Source organism: Bufo gargarizans, chromosome 1, assembly GCF_014858855.1.
Source record: "Bufo gargarizans isolate SCDJY-AF-19 chromosome 1, ASM1485885v1, whole genome shotgun sequence".
In the NCBI taxonomy this organism is placed as follows: Eukaryota; Metazoa; Chordata; class Amphibia; order Anura; family Bufonidae; genus Bufo; species Bufo gargarizans.
In genome coordinates, this window is record NC_058080.1 from 139,507,071 (window position 1) to 139,532,125 (window position 25,055).

Here is a 25,055-nt window from a genome sequence, read left to right on the forward strand (position 1 = left end):
GCATTTGTATACAAGTCCTGTTTTTATTTTTCTCTTATTTTTCTCGTCTTTTTTCTTTTACAGCACTCAGTTCTGACATACCACAAATAAATATTCGGGCCACAGCAGCACGCATTCATAGATAATACTGTATTGGCTTATTAGTGCACAATGCTTAAGGTCACAGATATTAGTGTTTTCAAACCAAACAAGATGAAAAGATACAGTATACCGATGTAACGATATAAAACACTTCAAAATCTGGGGTTTGCTCTAAAGGAGTTTTCCAAGATTTTTAACTATCTGATCGGTGGGGGTCTAACATCTGCTTCTTAATCAGCTGTTTGCGAAGGCACCAACACGTCACGTTCATCGGTCACATGGCTGAGGCGAAGCTCAGCCCCATTGAGGTGAAAGGAGTTGAGCTGTGATACCAAGCACAGCCGCTGTACAAGGTATAGTGCTTTGCTTGGTGAACTGAGAGAAGGCCACTACCTTCTTAAACAGCTGACTGGCAGGGTTCCCGGGTGTCGGACCTCCACTGATCACATACTGATGGCCTATCCTGAGGATAGGTCATCAGTATAAAAGTCTCAGAAAATCCCTTTAACCACAAAACCTATCACTCCCTATGGTCTTGCCTCTTCCAATGCTCCAAGTTAAGAGTATTAGGGGACTGGGCAAAACTTTATTTGGATGATGCATTTACCGGTAATTACTGCCTCCTGAATATAGATATATAAATTAGATACTGCATTAACATCCACCCACTGGAACCCCCTTGATGCCTAGCAGAAATGTTTTTTTTAATTTTATATAGTAAGAGGGCAGTTTGTTCTATATAAACTGCAAAATACCCGTTTTGCAGACATAGAAAGTTCAAAGGAAACGATGGTCCCCTCCTACCCAATGCTGATTAAAATACAGACTATCCATAAAAATAACAAATACATGTAATATCTCCATGTTAGGCTAATGCAGAAGAAAACATTATTAGATCCAATGGAAATGTAAAGAAGGCCATACACTTTAGCTGTCAGGAAAATGCTTGTTTCTCCAACAACTATCCCCACCCACATACATGTCAATTCTCAGCTTAGTCAAGTGTGCATGTGTTCTGCATGTGTAGAGGGGAGTAAGCCGCCTCTGCCAGTGGTTTATCGCCCTTGAAATCAAACATGCATGATCCTTCTTTTCCCCAACATCTACCACCTAGGGAGTTTCTGGATATCAGCATACATATTAGATGTTCAACAAATGTAGATGGCCTGCTTTAGACTGAGATCATCACCACTTCAAGACCATTTACAATGCAGACATTTCCCATAACTATACTGTTTACAATGATTATGCATTTCTGCTTAAAATAATTTTGTTGTAAAGCTGCAATTGCCTTTGAGCTGTGTACATAATCTAATCTTGACTGTGCTCTTTCTGTGCAAGCTGAACTTTGCTGGGAACAGACAGAAATTATGCTAAAAGCCTGAAAAATGGCTTTGATGTAGTGTCCGTAAAAACAGAAAGGTGGCCATATACTTAAAAATCGTTCAAGTGACAGCTATTCTTCTGGACTCTCCATATTTAATGTGGAGAGGGGGATATGTCACTGCCTTAGCAGGAGCACCATATCTCCCTAGGGAACAAAAAACTGAGCAGCTTGAAAGCCTGCATCCTCAATTAAACTTTCTCCTGGGGAGAGTTGGAAGACCCACATACATATTACATAGTTGGCTGCAGGATCAAATCTAATGTGTGTGACAACCCTTAAGGCCCCTTTACACAGGCCTACAGCAGGTAATTATTGGGAACAATCCATTTGTTCCTGATAAATGCCTGCTTACATGCATTTAAGTTCAACAATCTCCTCCACTGAATGGGGACGAGGGATCGCTGCTGCAATTGCTTATACCCATTAGAGAATTATTGTTTCTGGGCAGCAGATCTCTGTTTAGACAGCATGATTTCTTGCTTTCACTCAATGAACAAGCTTGTTCATCTCGTGATCGGAAGCACCTTTATACAGGGCAATTATCAGGACTGCTCCTTCCTGTTCTTTGGTTGTGTAAAGGGGTCTTTAGGCTCACATAACTGCAAAGCCTACACGTAAACAGAAGCAACTGAACGTATGCTGATTTTCAATCAAAAATGGAAAACATGTACAAATCTAAAAGTCCCAAACTAGATTTGTGTATACTGCAGTCTTTAGATAGCGGCTCTTGGTAAATAATCAACTACTGCTGCACACATGAGTACATTTCACCAGGCTCATATACAGAATACGGCTTCCATGTCATATTCACCCAACCCTGGTGACAGAAAGAGCAGTGCTAAGACAGGAGAATACTTGAACCTTACGTCATTTGAAAGGGGCTGCTGAAAGTTTTGCATAAGATTGTATACATTTCTAAGATTTTTAAGATAAGATAGAAAGGATACTTTCAAAAGGAGGTGGAAAAATTATCTCTGCAATTAAAAAAAGTCTGAAACTTTCCAAAAGATAGCCATACGCATTAGATATGTGCCAGATACACCTGCTAATGTATGTGGGGGTCTCCCAACCCTCCCTCGGTGGCAGATGTTGGGTAGGATAAGGATTGGGGAATTGGATGTCAATAGCCCAATGCTTTTGTTGAGCTTTCTCCCCTCACCTATTCGCAAAAGATGAATGCTTGGCCCAGCAGACCACACATGTGTATGGGGTGATCAGGAAGGATGGCGTTTAACCCAGAGCCATCTTATATGTATGATCAGCCTTCCGTAAATGCTTTAAACAAGCCAAGTGGTATTGAAAGGTTATGTCAGGAAATACTTCCCCTACAAAGTAGGTACAATAAAGACATGTCCTAGATACATTACCTTGATGTGAGGTATAATTCTGAATTCATGAAGCAGACAGATAGCATTGTGAAAACAGGCTGCCAAATATAATAGAGTACCCCAACAGTTCACACACAGAACAAATACTGAAAGTAAAATACTGCATGAATTGATGGCTTGGTGTCACTCTTTAAAATGTGGCTCCACAAGGGTTAACTGAAGTTTGGCAACCCATGTTACGACTCTCCACCAGTACTCTGAACAGAGTCCCATCTGCACACATGCAGAGCTTGTAACGCTCTGTCCCGTCATCGTACATCAGCTCCCCTGTGGAAGTAGGTAACCGGGAAGGAGTGACCACCACGCTGCCATTCAGAATTATGCTGTTTTCCTAGTGAGAGAAAAACATAACAGGTCTTAGGTACCAGCATTAGTACTGGAAGTTCCACAAAAAGATACCAAATGTAGCATAAAATGCACAAGTATACAGCAAACAATACAACCGCTAAAGAGGTATCTACTTACTGCTTTTAGTACAATGTTTCCACCAGTCCGGAAATCTATGGTCTTTCCCATTATAAAGACTCCTTCATTTCCACGGACAGTGATTTGTCCATCAACATTTATTTTAAGATCACTGCTTGCGCTGCTGGTAATCTGAAAAATAAAGAGATGAATAACAGCAATAGATTTGTAATATATTGAACTAAAATATATCTTGATCAGTCATAACATTAAAGGGGTGTCTCACTTCAGCAAATGGCATTTATCATGTATAGAAAGTTAATACAAGGCATTGTGGTTGTCCATATTGCAGGACTGGTCATAACCATGAAAAAGCTAAGTATATAATGTGATGGAAAGATGAATCAAGCCAGCATAGGAAGAAAAATGGACCATCACAATACATTAGTAAGTGCCTTGTATTAAAGGGGAATTCCCATCTCAGACAATGGGGGCACATATTGCTAGGATTTGCCCCTATTGTCTCATAGGTGCGGTTACCTGTCACTCCCTTTAACTTTCCACTGTCAAAATGTGGAAAGTTAAAGGGAGCATTTTACAAATATTTCCCTGGAATATCAACAAGATATCAAACAAAGGTGACCAGTGGGGTCTGACTGTTAAGACATTACTCCTGGGAACAGGTTTTCTTTTTTTTAGGAAATCTTGAGCACAGGTTGCAATTTCCAAGCACAAATTCACACTTCACACTTACACAAATTAAATCAAAATGACTACCTTTCAGAATTTTTTTTAATTTATCATTTTATTGCAAACTGCCAAAGGTTATTGAAGTTTATGGTTTTGAGTCGACTTTAGCCCTTTAAAGGGGTTTTCCAGGTTATAGATATTGGTGGCCGATCCCTAGGATAGCTCATAAATATCAACTGGTGGGCGTCTGATACCTGGCATCCCCACCAATCAGCTGTTCAAAGCGGATACTGGAAATAACACGGAGTGCGAAACCAGAAGCACAGCTTTGTCCAATGCATAAGGGCCGTGCCAGGTTACTGCAGCTCTGCACCCATTCATAGGAGTTCATATGAAAAACATTTTTAGGGTTCTTTAAGCTTAGGTATTAAAGTGGAAGCATGGTGCACGTGCAATTATCCTGGTATGTGTACACTGTGGAGCCTAAAAGGGGTTATCTCACTTCAGTAAATAGCATTTATCATGTAGACAAAGCTCATACAAGGCACTTACTAATGTATTGTGATTGTCCATATTGCCTCCTTTGCTGGCTGGATTAATTTTTTTCATCACATTATATACTGCTCATGTCCAGGAGTCATAACCCCTGTATACAAGCAGTGTATAATGCAGTGTATTGATGACCTATCCTTAGGACTACCACTGAACAGCTGTTAGAAGTGGCTGCAGCGCTTGGATGATCAGATCGGCCTCTTCACAGTATACCAAGCAGATCACCATACACTGTAAAGCAGCTGTGCTTGGTATTGCAGCTCAATCCCCTTCACTTGAATAGATGTGACATTACAAGTCAATGAAGAAGCCACAGTGCTCGCCCAAGCACCAAAGTTTGGGGGACCCCCACAATCAGACATTGATGACTTAACCAGGGGACAGTTAATTAATATTGAATTCCTGTAAAGATAATCTGCAGCAGGAATTCTAAGTTGAAACTTGGAATGGCATGTAGATCTGCCCACGGGTAGAATCCTTAACATATGAAAATGGCATTGTTGTTATGATCATAGACAGAAATGTGATTCTGTACCTGTAGGAGGCATAACAGACAGTAGCATAAAGTAGAAAGTGAAAAAAGGAAAACTGTATTACCCTTTCTGTAGATGCTCTCTGTACATTCAGCGTTTTTACTCCTTTTGGCAAATGGAATTCATGTTTCTCATAATCTGTGCTGAACAAAGTGTTTTGAGTTCGAGGGTCCACAAACTCCATGCCGATGTCACTAGTAATGGAGGTCTTATTCTTGTCCACTTTCAATACTGTCGAACCTTGTTGAAGAATCACCTTGAAACACAGGACACAAGATTAATGACCCATTCATCACTTCTTTTGGAGAGCATCTGTGTGTGACTAAGAAAATCTAATGTGTGCAGAATGCTAATAATATCTGTACATAAAAGAAGCAAAGACATTACAATAAAGCATGGTAGTACAGTAAAGTCCATTATTGATTTGTAAAAGCACATATTCTAAAATATAAACTGATCAGAGGGGCTATCTGAGAGTAATACAAAATTGTGAAAGGACAGGGGGCTGCATAATGTGTATTGAAATGTCCTGCCGCTCTAGTCCCCACTGGGCTTACAGTGATCATGTGAATAATGAACGTGCTGCTGCTGCAGGCCCCGCCAGGACCGGAGCTATGGCGCTGGAGTGGCCTCACATTTTAAAGGTGCGTAAGGATATTTCTTTATTTTATGCAGCCCTTGCTCTTAGACGATTTTTAAAAATATCTTGGAAATAACTACTTGATTGATGGGCAACTGAATGCTGGGACCCCAACAACAATCCCAAGTATGGGGGTCCTGTTCCCCTATATGAATGGAGAGGCAGGTCAAGCATGCATGCTTCAGATTTACTGATCTTCTGAGAGACTGCCTGAAACAGCTTAGAACAGTATCGGAGGTCTCCAGCAGTCCCACAGAGAATTCAATAAAGTTAAAGGGATTCTGTCCTCACAAAATTCCCTGTTATCGGACTAGCTCAGCTGAACGTAGTGATACTTTTCACTTAAACATCCATAGCTTTGTTCTGGAGAAGCAGTACTTTTAATCCACATGTAAGTGAGCAGTTAAGTGCACTGGGGGTGGTCCTGAGCTACTCTGTGCACCCTCGCTCCTCCTTTCTCTGCTAGTCTCTCCATCTCCTTGATTAGCAGAGCCAGATAAGATGTCTATGCAGGAACTCCAGTTGGCAAGAGTCTGCAGCAGAGCATACAAGTCCATGATCAGAATGTAATAATAAGGAACCCCTAAACAAGTAAAATATTTTCTTTCTTTGAATCTGAATGACAACCCCTTTCTGTAATCAGGCATCCTCAGTAGTGTTTCAGTCATGACTGGATGACCAGAGGGAATTTTATGCAAGGTCCATTCAGTACTGTTCACAGAAGACTCCTTATACAGCAGAAATACATGTAACCTACCGGCTGATTGTTGCCTGTGATCACCAGATCTTCACTGCGTCGTCCACCCACAGTGCTCTTGTATAATGGATGTATTACGCCCATGTCAGAGACTTGTTTAAACCGGAGAAGGCCGCTGTCATGAAATTCCATGCTTTCACATCCATTAGGACCAATACGAATGACAATCCATATGACCAATGTGATCTAGAAAACACATGAATGGTTCATTACACCGTTCCTAAAGTAACAGCATTGCTTCTAGGAGAGAATACAGAGAATCAGGGAGCAACACTTAGTAAAAAAAAATGCAATGCAATGTACTTTTTATTTGGTTTGCAGAGTGCTGCACCTGCGCATTGGGATGTGCTGACTGACCCCCTTTTTCTTAGCAGCACTTAGTACTTTGTACACAGTTTATATTCCATATTACAGACGTGCACACGCAGTAACCCTGGGCACGAGCTCTAAGAATGTCAAGGCAGAAATAGACCCAGTTCACAAAACACTTAAAGAGAACCTGTCACCTGGATTTTGAGTATAGAGCTGAGGACATGGGTTGCTAGATGGCCACTAGCACATCCGCAATACCCAGTCCCCATAGCTCTGTGTGCTTTTATTGTGTATAAAAACCGATTTGATACATATGCAAAGTAACCCGAGATGAGTCAGAGCTTGAAAATATGACTCTTCTCTGGTCACACAAGTAAGATATGACTCTTTTATGTTAATTTGCATATGTATCAAATTGTTTTTTTTACACAATAAAAGCACAGAGAGCTATGGGCTCTGGGTGTTGCGGATGTGCTAGCGGCCATCTAGCAACCCATGTCCTTGGCTCTATACCCAAAATCGAGGTGACAGGTTCCCTTTAAGGGGTCATTTATCAAACAGAAATACGTCTAAATTAGGCTACTTTCACACCTGCACAGACGGATCCGCACTGATAATGCATACGCTTGTATCCCTTCAGAATGGATCCATTTGCATTATTCTTTTTAAAAAAAGTCTAAGTCAAAACAGATCCGTCCTGACTTACATTGAAAGTCAATGGGGGACAGATCAGTTTTCAATTGCACCATATTGTATCAGTGAAAACAGATCCGTCCCCATTAACTTACATTGTAAATCAGGACGGATCCATTTGTCACCAAGCAGCGTTTTGGTGTCCGCATCCAGAGCGGAATGGAGGCGGAACGGAGCCAAACTAATGCATTCTGTACGGATCCTTATCCATTCAGAATGCATTGGGGCTGAACTGATCCGTTCTGAACCGTTTGTGAGATCCCTGAAACGGATCTCACAAACGGAATTCAAAACGCCAGTGTGAAAGTAGCCTTAGGTGTTTTTCTGGTGCAGATTGCAGCACAAAGGTCCTTAGCGCTGCAATTTGTGACTTGTTCCTGCTCTTAAAAACGGGGCGTGCCATGGGAGGGGAAGAGGATGGTCTAAATGTAAGACAGCTAGAAAGCTACATGTAGAAGTGGCGGAGGATCCGCTGACATTATGCGCCTCTTCTTTTACTGGCACTCTATTACTTCCTGCCAGAGGCAGGCATAGGCCAGTTTCACACTAGTGTTTAATATCCGGCAGGGAACAGCATTGCCAGAAGCTAAAGTGTCGCCGTCCAACCCCATTAACCCAGGTAAAATATTCTTGATACATTTGCGGGTTGCTGCCAGATCTCAGCTAATCCCCATTATAGTTAATGGGGCCGGACGGAATTGCGGCAGCGCGCGGTTGCGTCCGGCAAGGACAGCCTGCCGGATCTGTTTCACGCCTATGTGTATGGAAAAGGAGCCTGGACGCCTTTGAAGACTGAACCTTTTCTTCTCTAGGCGGAGACACTGACCGCTAGTCTTTTGACAGGATTTTACATGGAACAGCTTTTCACCATATTTTATGTACAGTTTTTTTTTATATATTTGTGTAAGTTAATCATGTCCCCCCTTAGACACCTCTGCTCAAGACTAAATAAATGTAATTCTTTTAGTCGGTTCTCATAACTAACATCCTCTATGTCCTTTATCAGTTTAGTCACATTTCCACGCTTAGGGTGCATATTCCAGATGAGGCTGCATCAAACATTTTTAAGTGGTAATGTTACATCGCTGTCCCGCGAGCCCATGCCTCGTTTAGCACATAACAATATCCTGCTTACTTTAGAAGCAGCTGATTGACATTACATGACATTAGTAAAGCCCCTTTAAACTAACGGATGAGGCTGATGATTGTCAGGAAGGAAGTATTGCTTCCCAACAATCTCTTACTCATCAGTGGAGGTGATCCCCTCCATAGTATGAGGAGGAGCGATTGATAATGCCATAAGTCATCCCCATAGAGAATCATTGCTAGTGGGCAGCTGTTTAGATGGCACAATCTGCTGCTCACAAATGATGATTTAGGTGACTGCATCAATGATTCTTTTACACGATAAACGAGCATAAGTGGCCCCATTTTGTAGGCAGTTCCAAATTAACAGGAGGTGAGGCAACACAAGTAGGCGGGCTCAACAATACCATAGTGGAAAATACCATCCGAGCAGCAGCTAGCAGGGTACATGACTACCTGATTCTCACAGCGTTAAAGGGTAGCCGTCATGTTTTGATCAAAAACATCAATTTTAGCATATGTTACTGCTGCAGCAGCATTATGCATAATGCAATCTTTAGTTTCATCACATATCACTGTTTTCCTTGAGTTTTTCTCTTTGTTACGGCTGTTTAAACATTTACAATATGAGGACCTTCTCAAGATGGCTCCTCTGCCAGTTCTCTGAGGCCAAAACTTTCCCTCACTTCACATACAAACTTGCTGTAGCCAGCAGCTCCCTGCCAGCCAATCAGACTGGATTACTGAGAGACACGCCTCCTCACTCTGAAGCCTAATGCAGGCATGCAGTGTGAAGGACCGCCCCTCCGTCTTCCTGTCTTCCTAGCCGGAGACAGATGAGCCATAGCAATTGTCTTTTAAGGGAGCAGTGGAAAGGGACAGGGGACATTAATGAAAGCTGTTATTATAAGGTAATTACAGATCTTTTGACAATCATTGACAGACTAACTCAAGTATACATGCCTAGCTCTAATAAACTAGCAAATAAAAAAAATATGACAGTTATCCTTTAATTACTGTTGAGAGCTCATTATGTACCCAGTCAGCAGCAGAGAGGAGGACTTCTGTGGCCCCCTGGGGCATCGGCCCACCAGGAAATTTTCCTGTTGAGTCTATGGCCAATCCGTGAGGCCAGAATGGGACCTCTCAGTGACACACACTGCGAGTTTATCGCATTCAAATCGCTTGCGTGTGTCTGGCCAAAAAACTGTATGGACTAGCACAATTTCTGCCACATGATCACTAACGCGCGTTCATAGTGACTAATTATCGTTTGCGGGCGGCAGATCGTGGTGTCTAATCACAATCTGCTGCATGTAATAGAAGCCATCTCCTCCGCTAGCGAGTAGGCGATTGCCGGGAAGAAACTATTCCTTCCCGACAATCGATGGCAGAATCGAGCTGTGTAATACAGTCTTTATTCTATGATTTACAAGCACACTCAAATGATTATCTACAAATCACACTTCCAGTGTTATTCGCCCTAGGTCATATGATACATGTAAATTATTTATACCCAGATGCATTTCTTTAGATTTATCCACATTGAACCTCAATTGCCTGGAGCAGATATAAGCAACCTTCGGCACTCCAGCTGATGTGAAACTACAACTCCCAGCATGCAAACATGCTCGGCTACACTTCTCCAATAGAAATGAATGAAGCATTCTGGGAGTTGTAGTTTCTAAACAGCTGGAGTGCCGAAGGTTGGATGCTCAAACAATCAGAGTGTCAATCACAGTACTACATACGTAGCTTGGTATTATCTGCAAAAAAAGAAACTGTGCTATTAATCCCACCGTCTATATAATTAATATAGAGGTTAAATAATGGAGGACCCACAACCGGTATAACCGATTCAGAATAGGAATCATTGACCACAAATCTGGCTAGTTTTCAATCCAATTAGGAACAGTAGCATGGCAGGCCTGGGTCCTCTATGAGCTCCTTGGCTTCCCTGACAACTACTCCTCCCTCTTTGTAATCATTTAGATGCCATGGTCACTATTGACAACTGGCATGCACTGCGTATGGAGAGGGCTTATCTCCATACACCCCTTCCAGCATTATGAAGAACTGATACATCAGATATCACTAAGAAGTTAATGAGCATTGGGGCCTTTAGGTTACTCCAGATTCGCTCTCATGGTCATCACTGGCTACTGAAGACAGTCCATAGCAGCAGAGGCTACCTACCGTATCTGTTACTACACACATCTCCAGTGGCCTGTACTTACAATTAAGTTGATGACAGCCAAGATAAACAGGAGGACAATCACACAAATGGCTAAGTTGCCTTTCCTGCCTCTCAGGCCAGTTTTATGCAAACGATCTTCATCAATGGGAATGTATCCGGCTTTGAAGTTACTGTTGTGCTCTTTATTCACATTTCTGCGTTCTACCGCCTTCTCCCGCATTGACTTCTTGAATGGCCCATTGGAGCTCTAGGGTAAAATAACACAAGAAATTTAATTTACTTGACATTTGCTTACTTAACAACTATACTTTAATGACTACATAAAGCAGCATGTTATAGAGCAGGAGAAGCTTAGCAGATTAATATATAGTTTTAAGGGAAAAGATTCAGTAAAACATGTAATTTATACAAGTGCCGTTCTTTCTAAGTTTAGTTGTACAGGATCTTATCAGTTATCTCTGTGTACACACCTATACAAAGAATACCATAAATCACTGATAACACCTCCCCTGTGTACAAATAAAGTCAGACTGAGCAGAGATATAAATGTATAAATAAAACTATATATCAATCTGCTCCGCTCCTTCTGCTCTATAACATTTCCTGCAGATTGCACTACATTTCATGGTGACAGGTCTTTTTTTAAAGAGGACCTTTTAGGAAAATCAACCCTATTAAATGAGTTATATTGCTTGGTTGGATTGATCCTGCTGATTGAAACAATACCTTAGAGGGCATCTGTCAGCAGATTTGTACCTATGACACTGGCTGACCTGTTACATGTGGATTTGGCAGCTGAAGGCATCTGTGTGGGTCCCACGTTCATATGTGCCCGCATGGCTGGAAATTAAGTTTTAATATATGCAATTGAGCCTCTAGGAGCAACAAGGGTATGGCCGATACACGTAGAGGCTCTGATATCTACAACTGCTGCACTCTCTCCACTTTGATTGACAGGGCCAGGCAGTGAAAACATCATCACTCCTCCCTGGTCCTGTCAATCACTGTACAGAGGGTGTGGCAGTTGCAGAGAGCAGAGCCTCTAAGTGTAATGGCAACGCCACCGTTGCTCCTAGGGACTCATTTGCATAATTATTTTTCTCAGCAATGGAGGCACATAAGAACATGGGACCAACACAGATGCCTTCATCTGTCAAGTGCACATGTAACAGGTCAGCCGGTGTCATAGGGACAAATCTGCTGCCAGATGCCCTTTAATTGTTACAATTAGTTGTCCTGTGCCAGATATGGTAGTTTTACTTGATATGCAAAAAAAGGATTCCGTGCACGGAGGGATGGGCCTTTGCCCCTCAGCTCATTAGCTTTTCTCACTTTCCAACATCCCCTTCCCTGACAGGGCCAGTCATCATCATTGTGCTCTTGCCTGGCCCTGTAATCCTGCGCATGCACCGTTCCCTCCACAATCAGCTCATTTGGGTTTCCCACTGCTGAGATGTTTACTGCGCCTGCCCTTCGGTGCATGGAAGCTCTAATTTGCAATTGATTAAAACTGCACTATCTCTAGAATGGAACTACAAATTTTAGTTCTGATCAGCAGAATCAACACTACCAGGCAGTATGCTTGGTTGCATAGGGTTAATCCTGATGAATGACCCAACTTTTTGAGCTTTGCTAACGAGCTTTGTAGGGGTTATCTATTATTCCTATACTGTCCTACAGTAGTGCATCGTCCCAAAGATCCCCTTTGTTCTCTCCTATGAACAGTAGAGCCATCAGTGGACTGACTGCAGGGCCGGCGCCACCCATAAGCAGAGTAGGCCACCGCGTAGAGCGCACTCTGCCTGGGGGCGCCGGCGCTCTGGAGTCCGAATCCCGAGTTCTATTAGCCGCCGCCGCCGCCATGCCACGCCCCCTACTTGTGAGATCCATCTAATTTCCTACTAGCCGCCGCCCGCGCCACGCCCCCTACCTGTGATCCATGTCTGACATCATCTGACTGCTGCGCCTGCTCTGCAATAATGACCTGCGCCGCCCGGCTTCTTGACTCCTCCTCCTGTTCGGCTGTTCCTTTGCCGCCGCCGGCATACATCGAGCGACACAAGTATGTACGGGGGTGGGGGTGTTTTTTTTTTTGGCGGCAATTTCAAATTACATAATGGAGTCTGACTCTGTGCACTGTCTGTGGGGGCAGTTCAGTATTGGGGGCAATGTGGGGGCAATATTACTGTATGTGGGGGCACTGGGGGACAGTATTACTGTATGTGGGGGCAGTATTACTGTGTGTGGGGGCAGTATTACTGTGTGTGGGGGACAGTATTACTGTGTGTGGGGGACAGTATTACTGTGTGTGGGGGACAGTATTACTGTGTGTGGGGGACAGTATTACTGTGTGTGGGGGACAGTATTACTGTATGTGGGGGACAGTATTACTGTATGTGGGGGACAGTATTACTGTCTGTGGGGGACAGTATTACTGTATGTGGGGACAGTATTACTGTATGTGGGGGCAGTTGCAGTATTACTGTATGTGGGGGCAATATTACTGTATGTGGGGACAGTATTACTGTATGTGGGGGCAGTTGCAGTATTACTGTATGTGGGGGCAATATTACTGTATGTGGGGGCAATATTACTGTATGTGGGGGCACTGGGGGGGCAAATTACATAATGGAGGGCACTGTATGTGGGGGCAATATTACTGTATGTGGGGGCAAATTACATAATGGAGGGCACTGTATGTGGGGGCAGTATTACTTAGTGGGGGCAAATTACATAATGGCACTGTATGTGGTGGCGATAGGTGGCCGAAAAAGAGGGCGGGGTCAATGGGCGGAGTCAAGGGGCGGCAAAATTACCTCTTGCCTAGGGTGGCAAAAATCCTTGCACCAGCCCTGACTGACTGGCCATATGTCCCGGAGCGGCATTGATCGTGTGCATGGGAGCGCACAGCATCATAGGTTACTGTGATGCTGTGCGCGTCAGACAGCCTGCGGGACTACTGTCCTGCACTCATGATACTGCAAGATAAAGTGGTCAAATGTGGTCACAAAGTTTGTAGAACAAAATAGAAAAATGTGAAAAAAAATATTGGTCATTTGCTTTGCTGAGCACGCATCTAATGGAGCAGAGCTAACAAAGCAATCAGGCAGCCATTACTGAAGACAGTATAAAGAAGGTACACATCACCCATGGGGTAGGGGCTGAAACTTTTTAAACACCAAGTGGGTAACAGAACATATTCTACATTTTTCAAACCAGCGCCTGGATCTTAATACTTTTGTAATTGCATGTAATTAAAAATGTATTACAGTTACTGAGTTATGCAATAAAATGTATCTGTATAGCACCACCTGTTTGTTCTTTTCCTAATTTTTTTGTACGTCTCACTGAGCTGGTCACACACGTGCTCAGTTTAAATCTTCAACTGCAGCCAGCCATATGTTCTGTTAGAAGCTGTGGCGGTTACAGAGAGAGAGCTGCAGCACAAAGGACACGCCGCCTGGGATGCCAGTCTGAGGATGATCTAGCAGAGCAATTAGAGCGGTGAATGTGGAGATCTCTGGACCCATGTGCAGTACAGGGCTGGTTCTAAAATGACGGCTTTTGGCCGGACAAACACAACTGCATGCAGCGGTATTTGTCCAGCCAAAATCTGTTAGATCCCATTATAGTATCTAGTCTGTTTCTCTACCACTAGTTTAGCGCAGATATGAACGCAGCCTTACAGAGTTCAGGAATTTCCGCCACTTCCATTGTAATCAGAGGCATAAACCTGGACACCCCCATACAATCTCTTACTAGCAGTATGGGCTGTACTGAAGAGCTCGGGAAAATAGGGATTTTCCAGTTATTAGATACTGATAACCTATCTTCCTCTCTGGAGCTAAGCAGCAGTTTGCCGGCATGCCCGCCACCCAGTGGATGCTTTCTCCTTCTGGACCTTCCAGCTCTGTGTACTGCGTTGCTTCAGGCACCGATGTTCGTTGGGGGGTGTCAGATCCCCACCCATCTGACATTGATGAACTAGTTTCAGGATTAAAAGCCCCTTTAAGGCCTTTTACGTTCTATTTTTTTGCTTTCCGTATACGATATACAGAATATCAATTTGGATCATTTCTGATTTGCTACATCTGCCTAGCACAAGTTGTAAGTGCTCTCTTTGTGAAGGTGAATAATCGCGGACTAACAAGCCACAAAATCTCAGAGCAGGGCCACAATGGCACGGTGGATATCACTACTCTCTGTTGACTCGCTCACTAGGCAGGCCTGACATCAGCACAAGAACTGGACATCAGGAGTGTCCATGGTGGAGATGCTGCACACAAGCCTAAGATCGTCATGTTGAAGGGTCAGATGGAGTGGTGTAGTACAGCATGCCGCCACCTGAGTAGCGGAAACGTGTTCTCTGGGGCAATTAGTCATGTGTCACTATCTGGCGATCGGATACAGTAAGAACACTACCATTCTCATTAAACCTATGAGACCACAGTGAATGAGGGCTGCTCCTCATGGGTTGGGCTAGGCCCTTAAAAGTTTTTTTTTGAGATTTTATAACGGATGACCTATCATCAGAATAGGTCATCAGTATCAGATCAGTGGGGGTCCGACACCCGGGACTGCCACTGATCAGCTGTTTGAGAAGGCACTGGTGCCTGCTGTAGCAACGCGCCCTTCTGATTACTCACCAAGCCCAGCGTCAGACATTGTATAGCGGCTGTGCTTGGCATTGCATTCAACTCCATTCTCTATGGGGCTGAGCTGCTCCTAGGTCACGTGACCGATGAACGTGACGTCACTGGTCTAGGAAAAGCCTCAGCACTACTCTCAAATAGCTCATCAGCAGGGGTCCCGGGTGTGAGACCCCCACCATCAGATACTGATGACCTATCCTCAGGATGGGTCATCCATTATAAAGTCTTGGAAAACCCCTTTCATAATCAGAGATGTTAAAGGGAACCTGTCACCCAAAAATCGCCTATTAAGCTGTTTACAGTACCTTATAGTGCTGTATAGTCGTTTCCTGATGCACTTTTTGTTAGTTTTGCAGCATGTATGCTCAGTCAGAAATCGATGTTATATTCAGCTGCTGCCCCGTGCTTCAAGTCAGGCTTGAAGTCACGGGGGCAGCGGCCTCGGCGTCTTACATGGCCCTCTCCCCGCCCCCTGCCTCTGTGACTGACAGCCGAAATCCGATTCCGGGACCGCGCTCAACGGCCGCATGCGCAGTAAAGGGCGGCAGGAGCGCGGTCCCGGCTGCCGCGCGTACTACGCGCCGTCTTACTTTCGCCGCACTGCGCATGCGCCCGACATCCTGTATCAAACGCGCCCGCGCCCAGATGCCGGGCGCGGGTGCGTTTGATACAGGATGTCGGGCGCATGCGCAGTGCGGCGAAAGTAAGACGGCGCGTAGTACGCGCGGCAGCCGGGACCGCACTCCTGCCGCCCTTTACTGCGCATGCGGCCGTTGAGCGCGGTCCCGGAATCGGATTTCGGCTGTCAGTCACAGAGGCAGGGGGCGGGGAGAGGGCCATGTAAGACGCCGAGGCCGCTGCCCCCGTGACTTCAAGCCTGACTTGAAGCACGGGGCAGCAGCTGAATATAACATCGATTTCTGACTGAGCATACATGCTGCAAAACTAACAAAAAGTGCATCAGGAAACGACTATACAGCACTATAAGGTACTGTAAACAGCTTAATAGGCGATTTTTGGGTGACAGGTTCCCTTTAAAGGGCTTCTGTCACCCCCAAAAATCATTTTTCATTTTTGGGCATATTAACCACCTCCCGACCGCTGTACGCACCGATGCGTCCGGGAGGTGGTTGTTTAGTTCCTCCTGGACGCATCGGCGCGTCCTCTCGCGAGACGCGAGATTACGTCACAGCCGGCCCGCGCATGCGCATCGCGGGCCGGCATTTCGCAGAAGACTATTTCGTCAGCAGCCTGCCGGCCACGATCATTGGCTGGCAGGCTGCTGATTTTTAAAAAATCCAATCAGCAGCCATATAACCCCACATATTAGTAAATATGATGGGGTTATATGGCTGCTGTGCTCCTCTGCTCCTTCTTTTGGTCGGTTGGTTCCAGCAGAGGAGCACATCTTTACTGTGAGTACCCACCACACCACATTTAGCCCCCAGATCACCCCAATTAACCCTTTGATCACCCCTTTTATCCCCCCCTGTCAATCACTAGTGAAAGGAAAAAAGTGATCAGTGCAAACTGTCACTTTTTTTTTTCACTGTTATTGACCGTTAGGTTTTAGGTATAGTTTAGGTCCCTTGGTTAGGTAGTTAGCGATCAGTTAGCGCCCAGCCCACCGCACCGCAGTCCGTTATTCGCTGATTAGCGTATCGCTAATCAGCATTTGTACTTTTATAGTATCTGAAAGTGATCAAAACTGATCACGGTCAGATCTATAATAGTACTAGTGTCACTTTAGTTCGCCCTCCACCCAAAACGCAGTGTTTGCCCGATCAGGCCTGATCGGTCGCCCACACGTGCGTTCGCCCACACCCGCCCCACCGCAGTGACAAAAAAATTATTTTTTTTTGATCACTGCACATTCACTTTACACGCACTGCGGCGATAAAAAAATCAGTTTTGATATTTTTTATCAACCGCAGCGGCCTCCGGTACTTCGCTAGCCTCCCCTTTGTAAGACAGGCTTGCTTTTTTTTTCTTGGGTAGTCTTAGGGAATACCCCTAAATTTAGTTGCCCACATGTCAAACAGGGGGTATTCCTCTGAAGAGGCCTACAGGCTTCTGACCCAGTCGGATGAGGAGTGGGAACCCTCATCTGATGAATCCAGCGGGTCAGAATACGAACCTGTAGAAAGCAGTGGCTCTCTGACCCAAAGTTCGGACGAGGAGGCTGAGGTCCCTGATAGCACCAGGCGTACCCGGCCCCGTGTCGCTAGACCGCAGGTTGCGCAGGATCCGCTTCAAGAGCAGCAGAGTGGGGCTGGTGCTGTCGGATTACGTGGTGAGGCATACACCAGCAGCCCAGCCCTTCCTGGACCTAGTACCAGCACTGCCGTACAACCTGGTGAAGTAGCGAGCACCAGAAGGGCAGTTGAAGCTGGTACGGTGGCACGTGCAGTAGTGACCCCGTCGCAGCCACCGCAAAGACGTGCCCGTAGAGCCCCTAGAATCCCAGAGGTGCTGGCAAACCCTGATTGGCAGTCCCCAACTTCAGCCGCACCCGTAGTTTTCCCTTTCACCGCCCAGTCTGGAGTTCGGGTTGAGACGGCTCAGATCGGTTCGGCCCTGGGATTTTTTGAGCTGTTCTTGACTGCGGAGCTTTTAGACTTAGTCGTGGCAGAGACAAACCGGTATGCCACACAATTTATCACCGCTAACCCGGAAAGCTTTTATGCCCAGCCTTTCCGGTGGAAACCAGTCCAAGTTTCCGAATTTAAAACTTTTCTGGGCCTCCTCCTCAACATGGGCCTGACAAAAAAACATGAATTGCGGTCATATTGGTCCACGAACCCAATTCATCACATGCCCATGTTCTCTGCTGCTATGTCCAGGACACGATTTGAGGTCATCCTGCGTTTCCTGCACTTTAGCGACAACACCGCCTCCCGTCCCAGGGGCCACCCTGCTTTTGACCGGCTCCACAAAATTCGGCCCCTCATAGACCATTTCAACCAGAAATTTGCAGATTTGTATACCCCTGAGCAAAACATCTGCATAGACGAGTCCCTAATACATTTTACCGGGCGCCTTGGCTTCAAACAATACATCCCAAGCAAGCGCGCCCAGTATGGGGTCAAATTGTATAAGCTCTGTGAAAGGGCCACAGGCTATACCCACAAATTTCGGGTCTATGAGGGAAAAGATCAGACCCTGGAGCCGGTCGGTTGCCCTGACTACCTGGGGAGCAGTGGGAAGACAGTTTGGGACTTGGTGTCACCCTTATTCAGCAAGGGGTACCATCTTTATGTGGACAATTTTTACACAAGTGTGGCCCTCTTTAGGCATTTGTTTCTAGAACGGATTGGCGCCTGTGGTACCGCGCAAACTAGTCGCGCGGGCTTCCCCCAACGGCTCGTTACCACCCGTCTTGCAAGGGGGCAGAGGGCCGCACTGTGTAACGAAGAACTGCTCGCGGTGAAATGGAGAGACAAGCGTGACGTTTACATGCTCTCCTCCATTCACGCAGACACGACAATCCAAATTGAGCGAGCAACCCGTGTCATTGAAAAGCCCCTCTCAGTCCACGACTATAACCTCCACATGGGAGGGGTCGACTTCAATGACCAGATGTTGGCTCCGTATTTAGTTTCCCGACGCACCAGACGCTGGTATAAGAAGGTGTCTGTATATTTAATTCAATTGGCTCTGTACAATAGTTTTGTTCTCTACAGTAAGGCTGGGAGAACTGGATCCTTCCTCAAATTTCAGGAAGAGATCATCGCGAACCTCCTGTATCCAGGAGGTTCCGTGGCCCCATCCACCAGTGTAGTTAGCCGTCTACACGAGCGACACTTCCCCAGTGTCGTTGCTGGTACCTCAAACCGACCGCCACCCCGAAAAAAATGTCGTGTCTGTAGCAGGAGTGGAATAAGGCGTGACACCCGTTATTTCTGTCCTGACTGTCCCGACCACCCTGCCCTATGCTTAGGGGAGTGTTTCCGAAAGTACCACACACAGGTACACCTAGCATAGGGATCACATCTCACCAGGATAGGCACACAGGGCTATTAGGGCCCATTCACTCACAGCTGCTGCAAACGTCTCCTTTCACATGGGACAAAGTGCATAACGCACTTCGCCACATCTTTGGGCGATTTGCGCTTTGCACATTGACCCATGGGGAAGGAGAGGTTTGTTCTATAAAGGTAAAAAAAAAAAAAAAAAAAAAAAAAAAAAAAAACAGGTAAGCAAACAGGTTAATGTTTAGTTCCAAAAGTTAAAGTTACATGTTCTGTTCCAAAGTTAATAAAATTATTGCGTTGTGGCCTGGTTTTTTCATTTTATTTTTTTTTTTGTCTTTTTACCTTCCAGGTGGACCAACCGATCGACCAGCTGCAGCACCGATGTGCATTCTGACAGAAGCATTGCGCTGCTGTCAGATTACACGCAAGTCGGTGTATGCGGCGCTGCAAGACGGGATTTTCTCCTCTGCAGTGACAGATACGTTTGCCAAGGCATACGAGCTGAGGAGGAGGCGGCGTTCCTATGCTTTGGCAAGCATTTTGTATATATATATATATATATATAAAAAAAAAAAAATCCCGGCAATGATTTATTCATCCACATCGATTGATGCGAATGGAGAAATCTGGTTTGCCAGGGCATACGAGCTAAGTGGGTATGGATGTAGGGCGGAGATCCTATGTCCTGGCAGACGCCTTTCCCCTCCATTTTTTTTTTTTGGCAGAGATTTTTTCATCCACATTGATCGATGCGAATGAAGAAATCTGTGCCGTTCATTTTTTTCTTTCAGCCCAGAGGCTGAACGGAAAAAAAAATCTCATTACCTGTATGCTCAATATAAGGAGAATAGCAGAAACTCCTAATGCTGGCCATACATGTAATGATTGCGGAGACCCTCAAATGCCAGGGCAGTACAAACACCCCACAACTGACCCCATTTTGGAAAGAAGACACCCCAAGGTATTTGCTGAGGGGCATATTGAGTCCATGAAAGATTGAAATTTTTGTCCTAAGTTAGCGGAAAGTGAGACTTTGTGAGAAAAAACAAAAAAAAATCAATTTCCGCTAACTTATGCGAAAAAAAAAAAAATTCTATGAACTTGCCAGGCCCCTCATTGGATACCTTGGGGTGTCTTCTTTCCAAAGTGGGGTCACATGTGGGGTATTTATACTGCCCTGGCTTTTTAGGGGCCCTAAAGCGTGAGAAGAAGTCTGGGATCCAAATGTCTAAAAATGCCCTCCTAAAAGGAATTTGGGCCCCTTTGCGCATCTAGGCTGCAAAAAAGTGTGACACATCTGGTATCGCCGTACTCAGAAGAAGTTGGGGAATGTGTTTTGGGGTGTCATTTTACATATACCCATGCTGGGTGAGAAAAATATCTTGGTCAAATGCCAACTTTGTATAAAAAAATGGGAAAAGTTGTCGTTTGCCAAGATATTTCTCTCACCCAGCATGGGTATATGTAAAATGACACCCCAAAACACATTCCCCAACTTCTCCTGAGTACGGCGATACCAGATGTGTGACACTTTTTTGATGCCAAGGTGGGCAAAGGGGCGCATATTCCAAAGTGCACCTTTCGTATTTCACCGGTCATTTTTTACAGATTTTGATTGCAAAGTACTTCTCACACATTTGGGCCCCTAAATTGCCAGGGCAGTATAACTACGCCACAAGTGACCCCATTTTGGAAAGAAGACACCCCAAGGTATTCCGTGAGGGGCATGGCGAGTTCCTAGAATTTTTTATTTTTTGTCGCAAGTTAGTGGAATATGAGACTTTGTAAGGAAAAAAGAGAAAAGAAAAAAAAATCATAATTTTCCGCTAACTTGTGACAAAAAATAAAAAATTCTAGGAACTCGCCGTGCCCTTCACGGAATACCTTGGGTGTCTTCTTTCCAAAATGGGGTCACTTGTGGCGTAGTTATACTGCCCTGGCAATTTAGGGGCCCAAATGTGTGAGAAGTACCTTGCAATCAAAATGTGTAAAAAATGCCCTGCAAAATCCGAAAGGTGCACTTTGGAATATGTGCCCCTTTGCCCACCTTGGCAGCAAAAAAGTGTGACACATCTGGTATCGCCGTACTCAGGAGAAGTTGGGGAATGTGTTTTGGGGTGTCATTTTACATATACCCATGCTGGGTGAGAGAAATATCTTGGTCAAATGCCAACTTTGTATAAAAAAATGGGAAAAGTTGTCTTTTGCCAAGATATTTCTCTCACCCAGCATGGGTATATGTAAAATGACACCCCAAAACACATTCCCCAACTTCTCCTGAGTACGGCGATACCACATGTGTGACACTTTTTTGCTGCCAAGGTGGGCAAAGGGGCGCATATTCCAAAGTGCACCTTTCGGATTTCACCGGTCATTTCTTACACATTTTGATTGCAAAGTTCTTCTCACACATTTGGGCCCCTAAATTGCCAGGGCAGTATAACTACGCCACAAGTGACCCCATTTTGGAAAGAAGACACCCCAAGGTATTCTGTGAGGGGCATGGCGAGTTCCTAGAATTTTCTATTTTTTGTCGCAAGTTAGTGGAATGTGAGACTTTGTAAGAAAAAAAAATAAATCATCATCATTTTCCGCTAACTTGTGACAAAAAATAAAAAGTTCTATGAACTCACTATGCCCATCAGCGAATACCTTAGGGTGTCTACTTTCCGAAATGGGGTCATTTGTGGGGTAGTTATACTGTTTGGGCATTGTAGAACCTCAGGAAACATGACAGGTGCTCAGAAAATCAGAGCCGTTTCAAAAAGCGGAAATTCACTTTTTTGTACCATAGTTTGTAAATGCTATAACTTTTACCCAAACCATTTTTTTTTGCCCAAACATTTTTTTTTTATCAAAGACATGTAGAACTATAAATTTAGCGAAAAATTTATATATGGATGTCGTTTTTTTTGCAAAATTTCACAGCTGAAAGTGAAAAATGTCATTTTTTTGCAAAAAAAATCGTTATATTTTGATTAATAACAAAAAAAGTAAAAATGTCAGCAGCAATAAAATACCACCAAATGAAAGCTCCATTAGTGAGAAGAAAAGGAGGTAAAATTCATTTGGGTGGTAAGTTGCATGACCGAGCGATAAACGGTGAAAGGAGTGTAGTGCCGAAGTGTAAAAAGTGGCCTGGTCATGAAGGGGGTTTCACCTAGCGGGGCTGAAGTGGTTAAAATCCTTATTGTACAACTATTCCCTATATAGGGCTCTTACCTTGTTCTGTGGCTTTGTTTCATTAAAAATCGAGCTTTTAAAATATGCAAATTACTTCACTACCAGCAATTGGGCGTCTACTTACTGGTAGCCGCTGCATCCTCCTTTTAAAAAAACGCCCCCTCCTCCAGTTGATTGACAGGGCCAGCGAGCGCTCTCCTCTCTGGCTGGCCCTGTCTGCAATTCAAATCCCGCGCCTGCGCCTTATGTGTCTTCATTCGGCGCAGGCGCTCTGAGAGGACGCTCGCTTCTCTTTCGGGTTTAGAGGTGAGGGCCTCGGCGCAGGCGCACTGAGGGAGTGCTGAGGAAGCGAGCGTCCTTCTCTCAGAGCGCCTGTGCCGAATGAAGACACGTAAGGCGCAGGCGCAAGATTTTAATTGCAGACAGGGCCAGCCGGAGAGGAGAGCGCCCGCTGGCCCTGTCAATCAACTGGAGGAGGGGGCGTTTTTTTTAAAAGAAGGATGCGGAGGCTACCAGAAAGTAGACGACTAATTGCTGGTAGTGAAGTAATTAGCATATTTTAAAAGCTCGATTTTTAATGAAACAAAGCCACAGAACAAGGTAAGAGCCCTATATAGGGAATAGTTGTACAATAAGGATTTTAATATGCCCAAAAATGAAAAATTTGTTTTGGGGGTGACAGAAGCCCTCCAATACCACAGCATGCACAAACATTTGGGACAAATTCATCCTTCCACATTTGTGGGAACAGTTTAGGGAAGGTCCTTCTCTGTCCCAATGCACAAAGTGAAGTTTAAAAAGTCATGGGGAGGGGGTTAACAGGAGGGTAATATCTGGTCAGCTTTGCTTCCTGCCTACATTGTCATAATTAGTGCTAAATTTATTGCACGTTTTTAAATTTGGCGCATCATTACACCTAACTTTTGTGTTGCCGTTACTACAGGTTTATAACGCCACTTATCTACTAGAGTAAAATTGCACATTTTTTGTGGTGTTACAAAGTGAGAATTGAAAAATTTAGTGTGCACCAAGTTAACATAGTTAACCACAGATGCTTTTACAAAGTGGCGAAAGAGGTGTAAAATCACCAAAAGCGGCAACATTTTTGTGCAAACATGTGGAGACTTTCTGGAGCAAATGGAATGATACATTCCCCCTATGGCAGGGCTCAGCAACCTTCGGCATTCCAGCTGTGGTGAAGCTATGACTCCCAGCATGCACACCTGCTTAGCTATTTTCAGAACTCCCATAGAAGTGAATGGAGCATGCTGGGAGTCGTAGTTTCAACACATCTGGAGTGCCGAAGGTTGCTGACCGCTGCCCTATGGTGCGAAGGGTCTGATGTGGGGGGTCTCGAGGTACTGTGGGTGGGTCTAACCGAGCCAGTAGGCCCCTCTACTTTCCATCCAGCATAGGGAATAGGTCCTGACCACCATTCAGCGGGCCCAGTACCTGCTTAGATGTTCTCCTAACAAGGCCCTGGTGACCTACATGGCACCGAATACAGACTACGATTCTGTACTGGTTTTATATTCTTGTTCCCTGTGCACATACCTCCCAACGGTACTGGATCCAGCAAGACAGTGCTGAATTTCGGCTTCTATCCCGCGGTCCCGGGAGGGATGCTGCATGTCCCAATTTCAACTGTTTCCTTGGGACGTAGATACAGCTAAATTAAATAGGGAACCAGGGAGTCATCAGCCCCCTGCTCCACCATTCCCCTATCACCGGTGGTTCAGCAGAAACTGTGTGAGGGCACAGACTGGGCAGGATTGGTGGGCACAGCCTAATGTAAAAAAAAAATTTGCTGTGGCATGCATAGCGCACCGCTGGGAGGAGTGCGCTGAGCAGACGGGTCGTCTTGTGCCAGGAGGTGCTCTCGGTGCAGATCCGTCCTGTATTACCCTACAGGGCAATGTTAGAATGTGACCATGGTGACTGGGGCTCATCCACACGGCGGTATTTTTAGACTGCACTGCCGATATATTTCCATAGTTGTGCTGTTTACCATGGCAGGGAATATACACATGAATACACCACTGTTTTATTACAAAAGTTATAACAGGCACATTCTATGGGGTTCTCAGGATAAGCGGCGCCATTTATGCCTGGCAGCCACTTATTCTGTCCTTATGGTGGACAAGAAACCACACGTCTGTTCTCCTGATGTTTCTGGGGGAGATGAGGCTTTATAGGCATCATGACAGGATTTACATAGAGAGGAGGAGAAAACGCTATGTGGTGGCCACACTCATCACATGGACAGCTGCAGGTAGGTGAACCTGGTATTAGCGGCACTGCTCACAGCTAAAGGTGAAGTTCTGTAGCTGCCTAGAGCCCTGTATACTCGTCTAGCCCCCCGCCCGGCCATACACACAGGACACTATGCTTCGTGGTTGTCTATTGCAGCTCTTCTGTCCCCCAGAGCCGCCTAACCCCGGGACAATCACACCGGCATGCAGTCACCTCAGGACCGACCTGCTCGGCAGCCGCCATCTTCCCTCAGTCCTGAGCCTGACAGCAGG

General features: G+C 45.1%; 1 protein-coding gene across 3 annotated transcripts; it reads right to left on the bottom strand.

The window, feature by feature from the left end:
- SGCB (sarcoglycan beta) lies at nt 1–25,055 on the bottom strand. 3 transcript variants are annotated; one of them, XM_044299053.1, is made up of 6 exons: nt 25,009–25,055; nt 10,762–10,968; nt 6,434–6,619; nt 5,101–5,292; nt 3,322–3,453; nt 1–3,187 (listed from the first exon to the last, which is right to left on the bottom strand). In XM_044299053.1, the coding sequence occupies exons 1-6, from the start codon at nt 25,024–25,026 to the stop codon at nt 2,987–2,989; spliced, it is 936 nt and encodes a 311-aa protein (XP_044154988.1). In that variant the 5' UTR covers nt 25,027–25,055; the 3' UTR covers nt 1–2,986. The 3 variants fall into 3 exon arrangements, with proteins under 3 accessions (XP_044154988.1, XP_044154982.1, XP_044154994.1); XM_044299047.1 differs by having other exon boundaries at nt 24,997–25,048; XM_044299059.1 differs by lacking the exon at nt 25,009–25,055 and adding an exon at nt 24,085–24,206.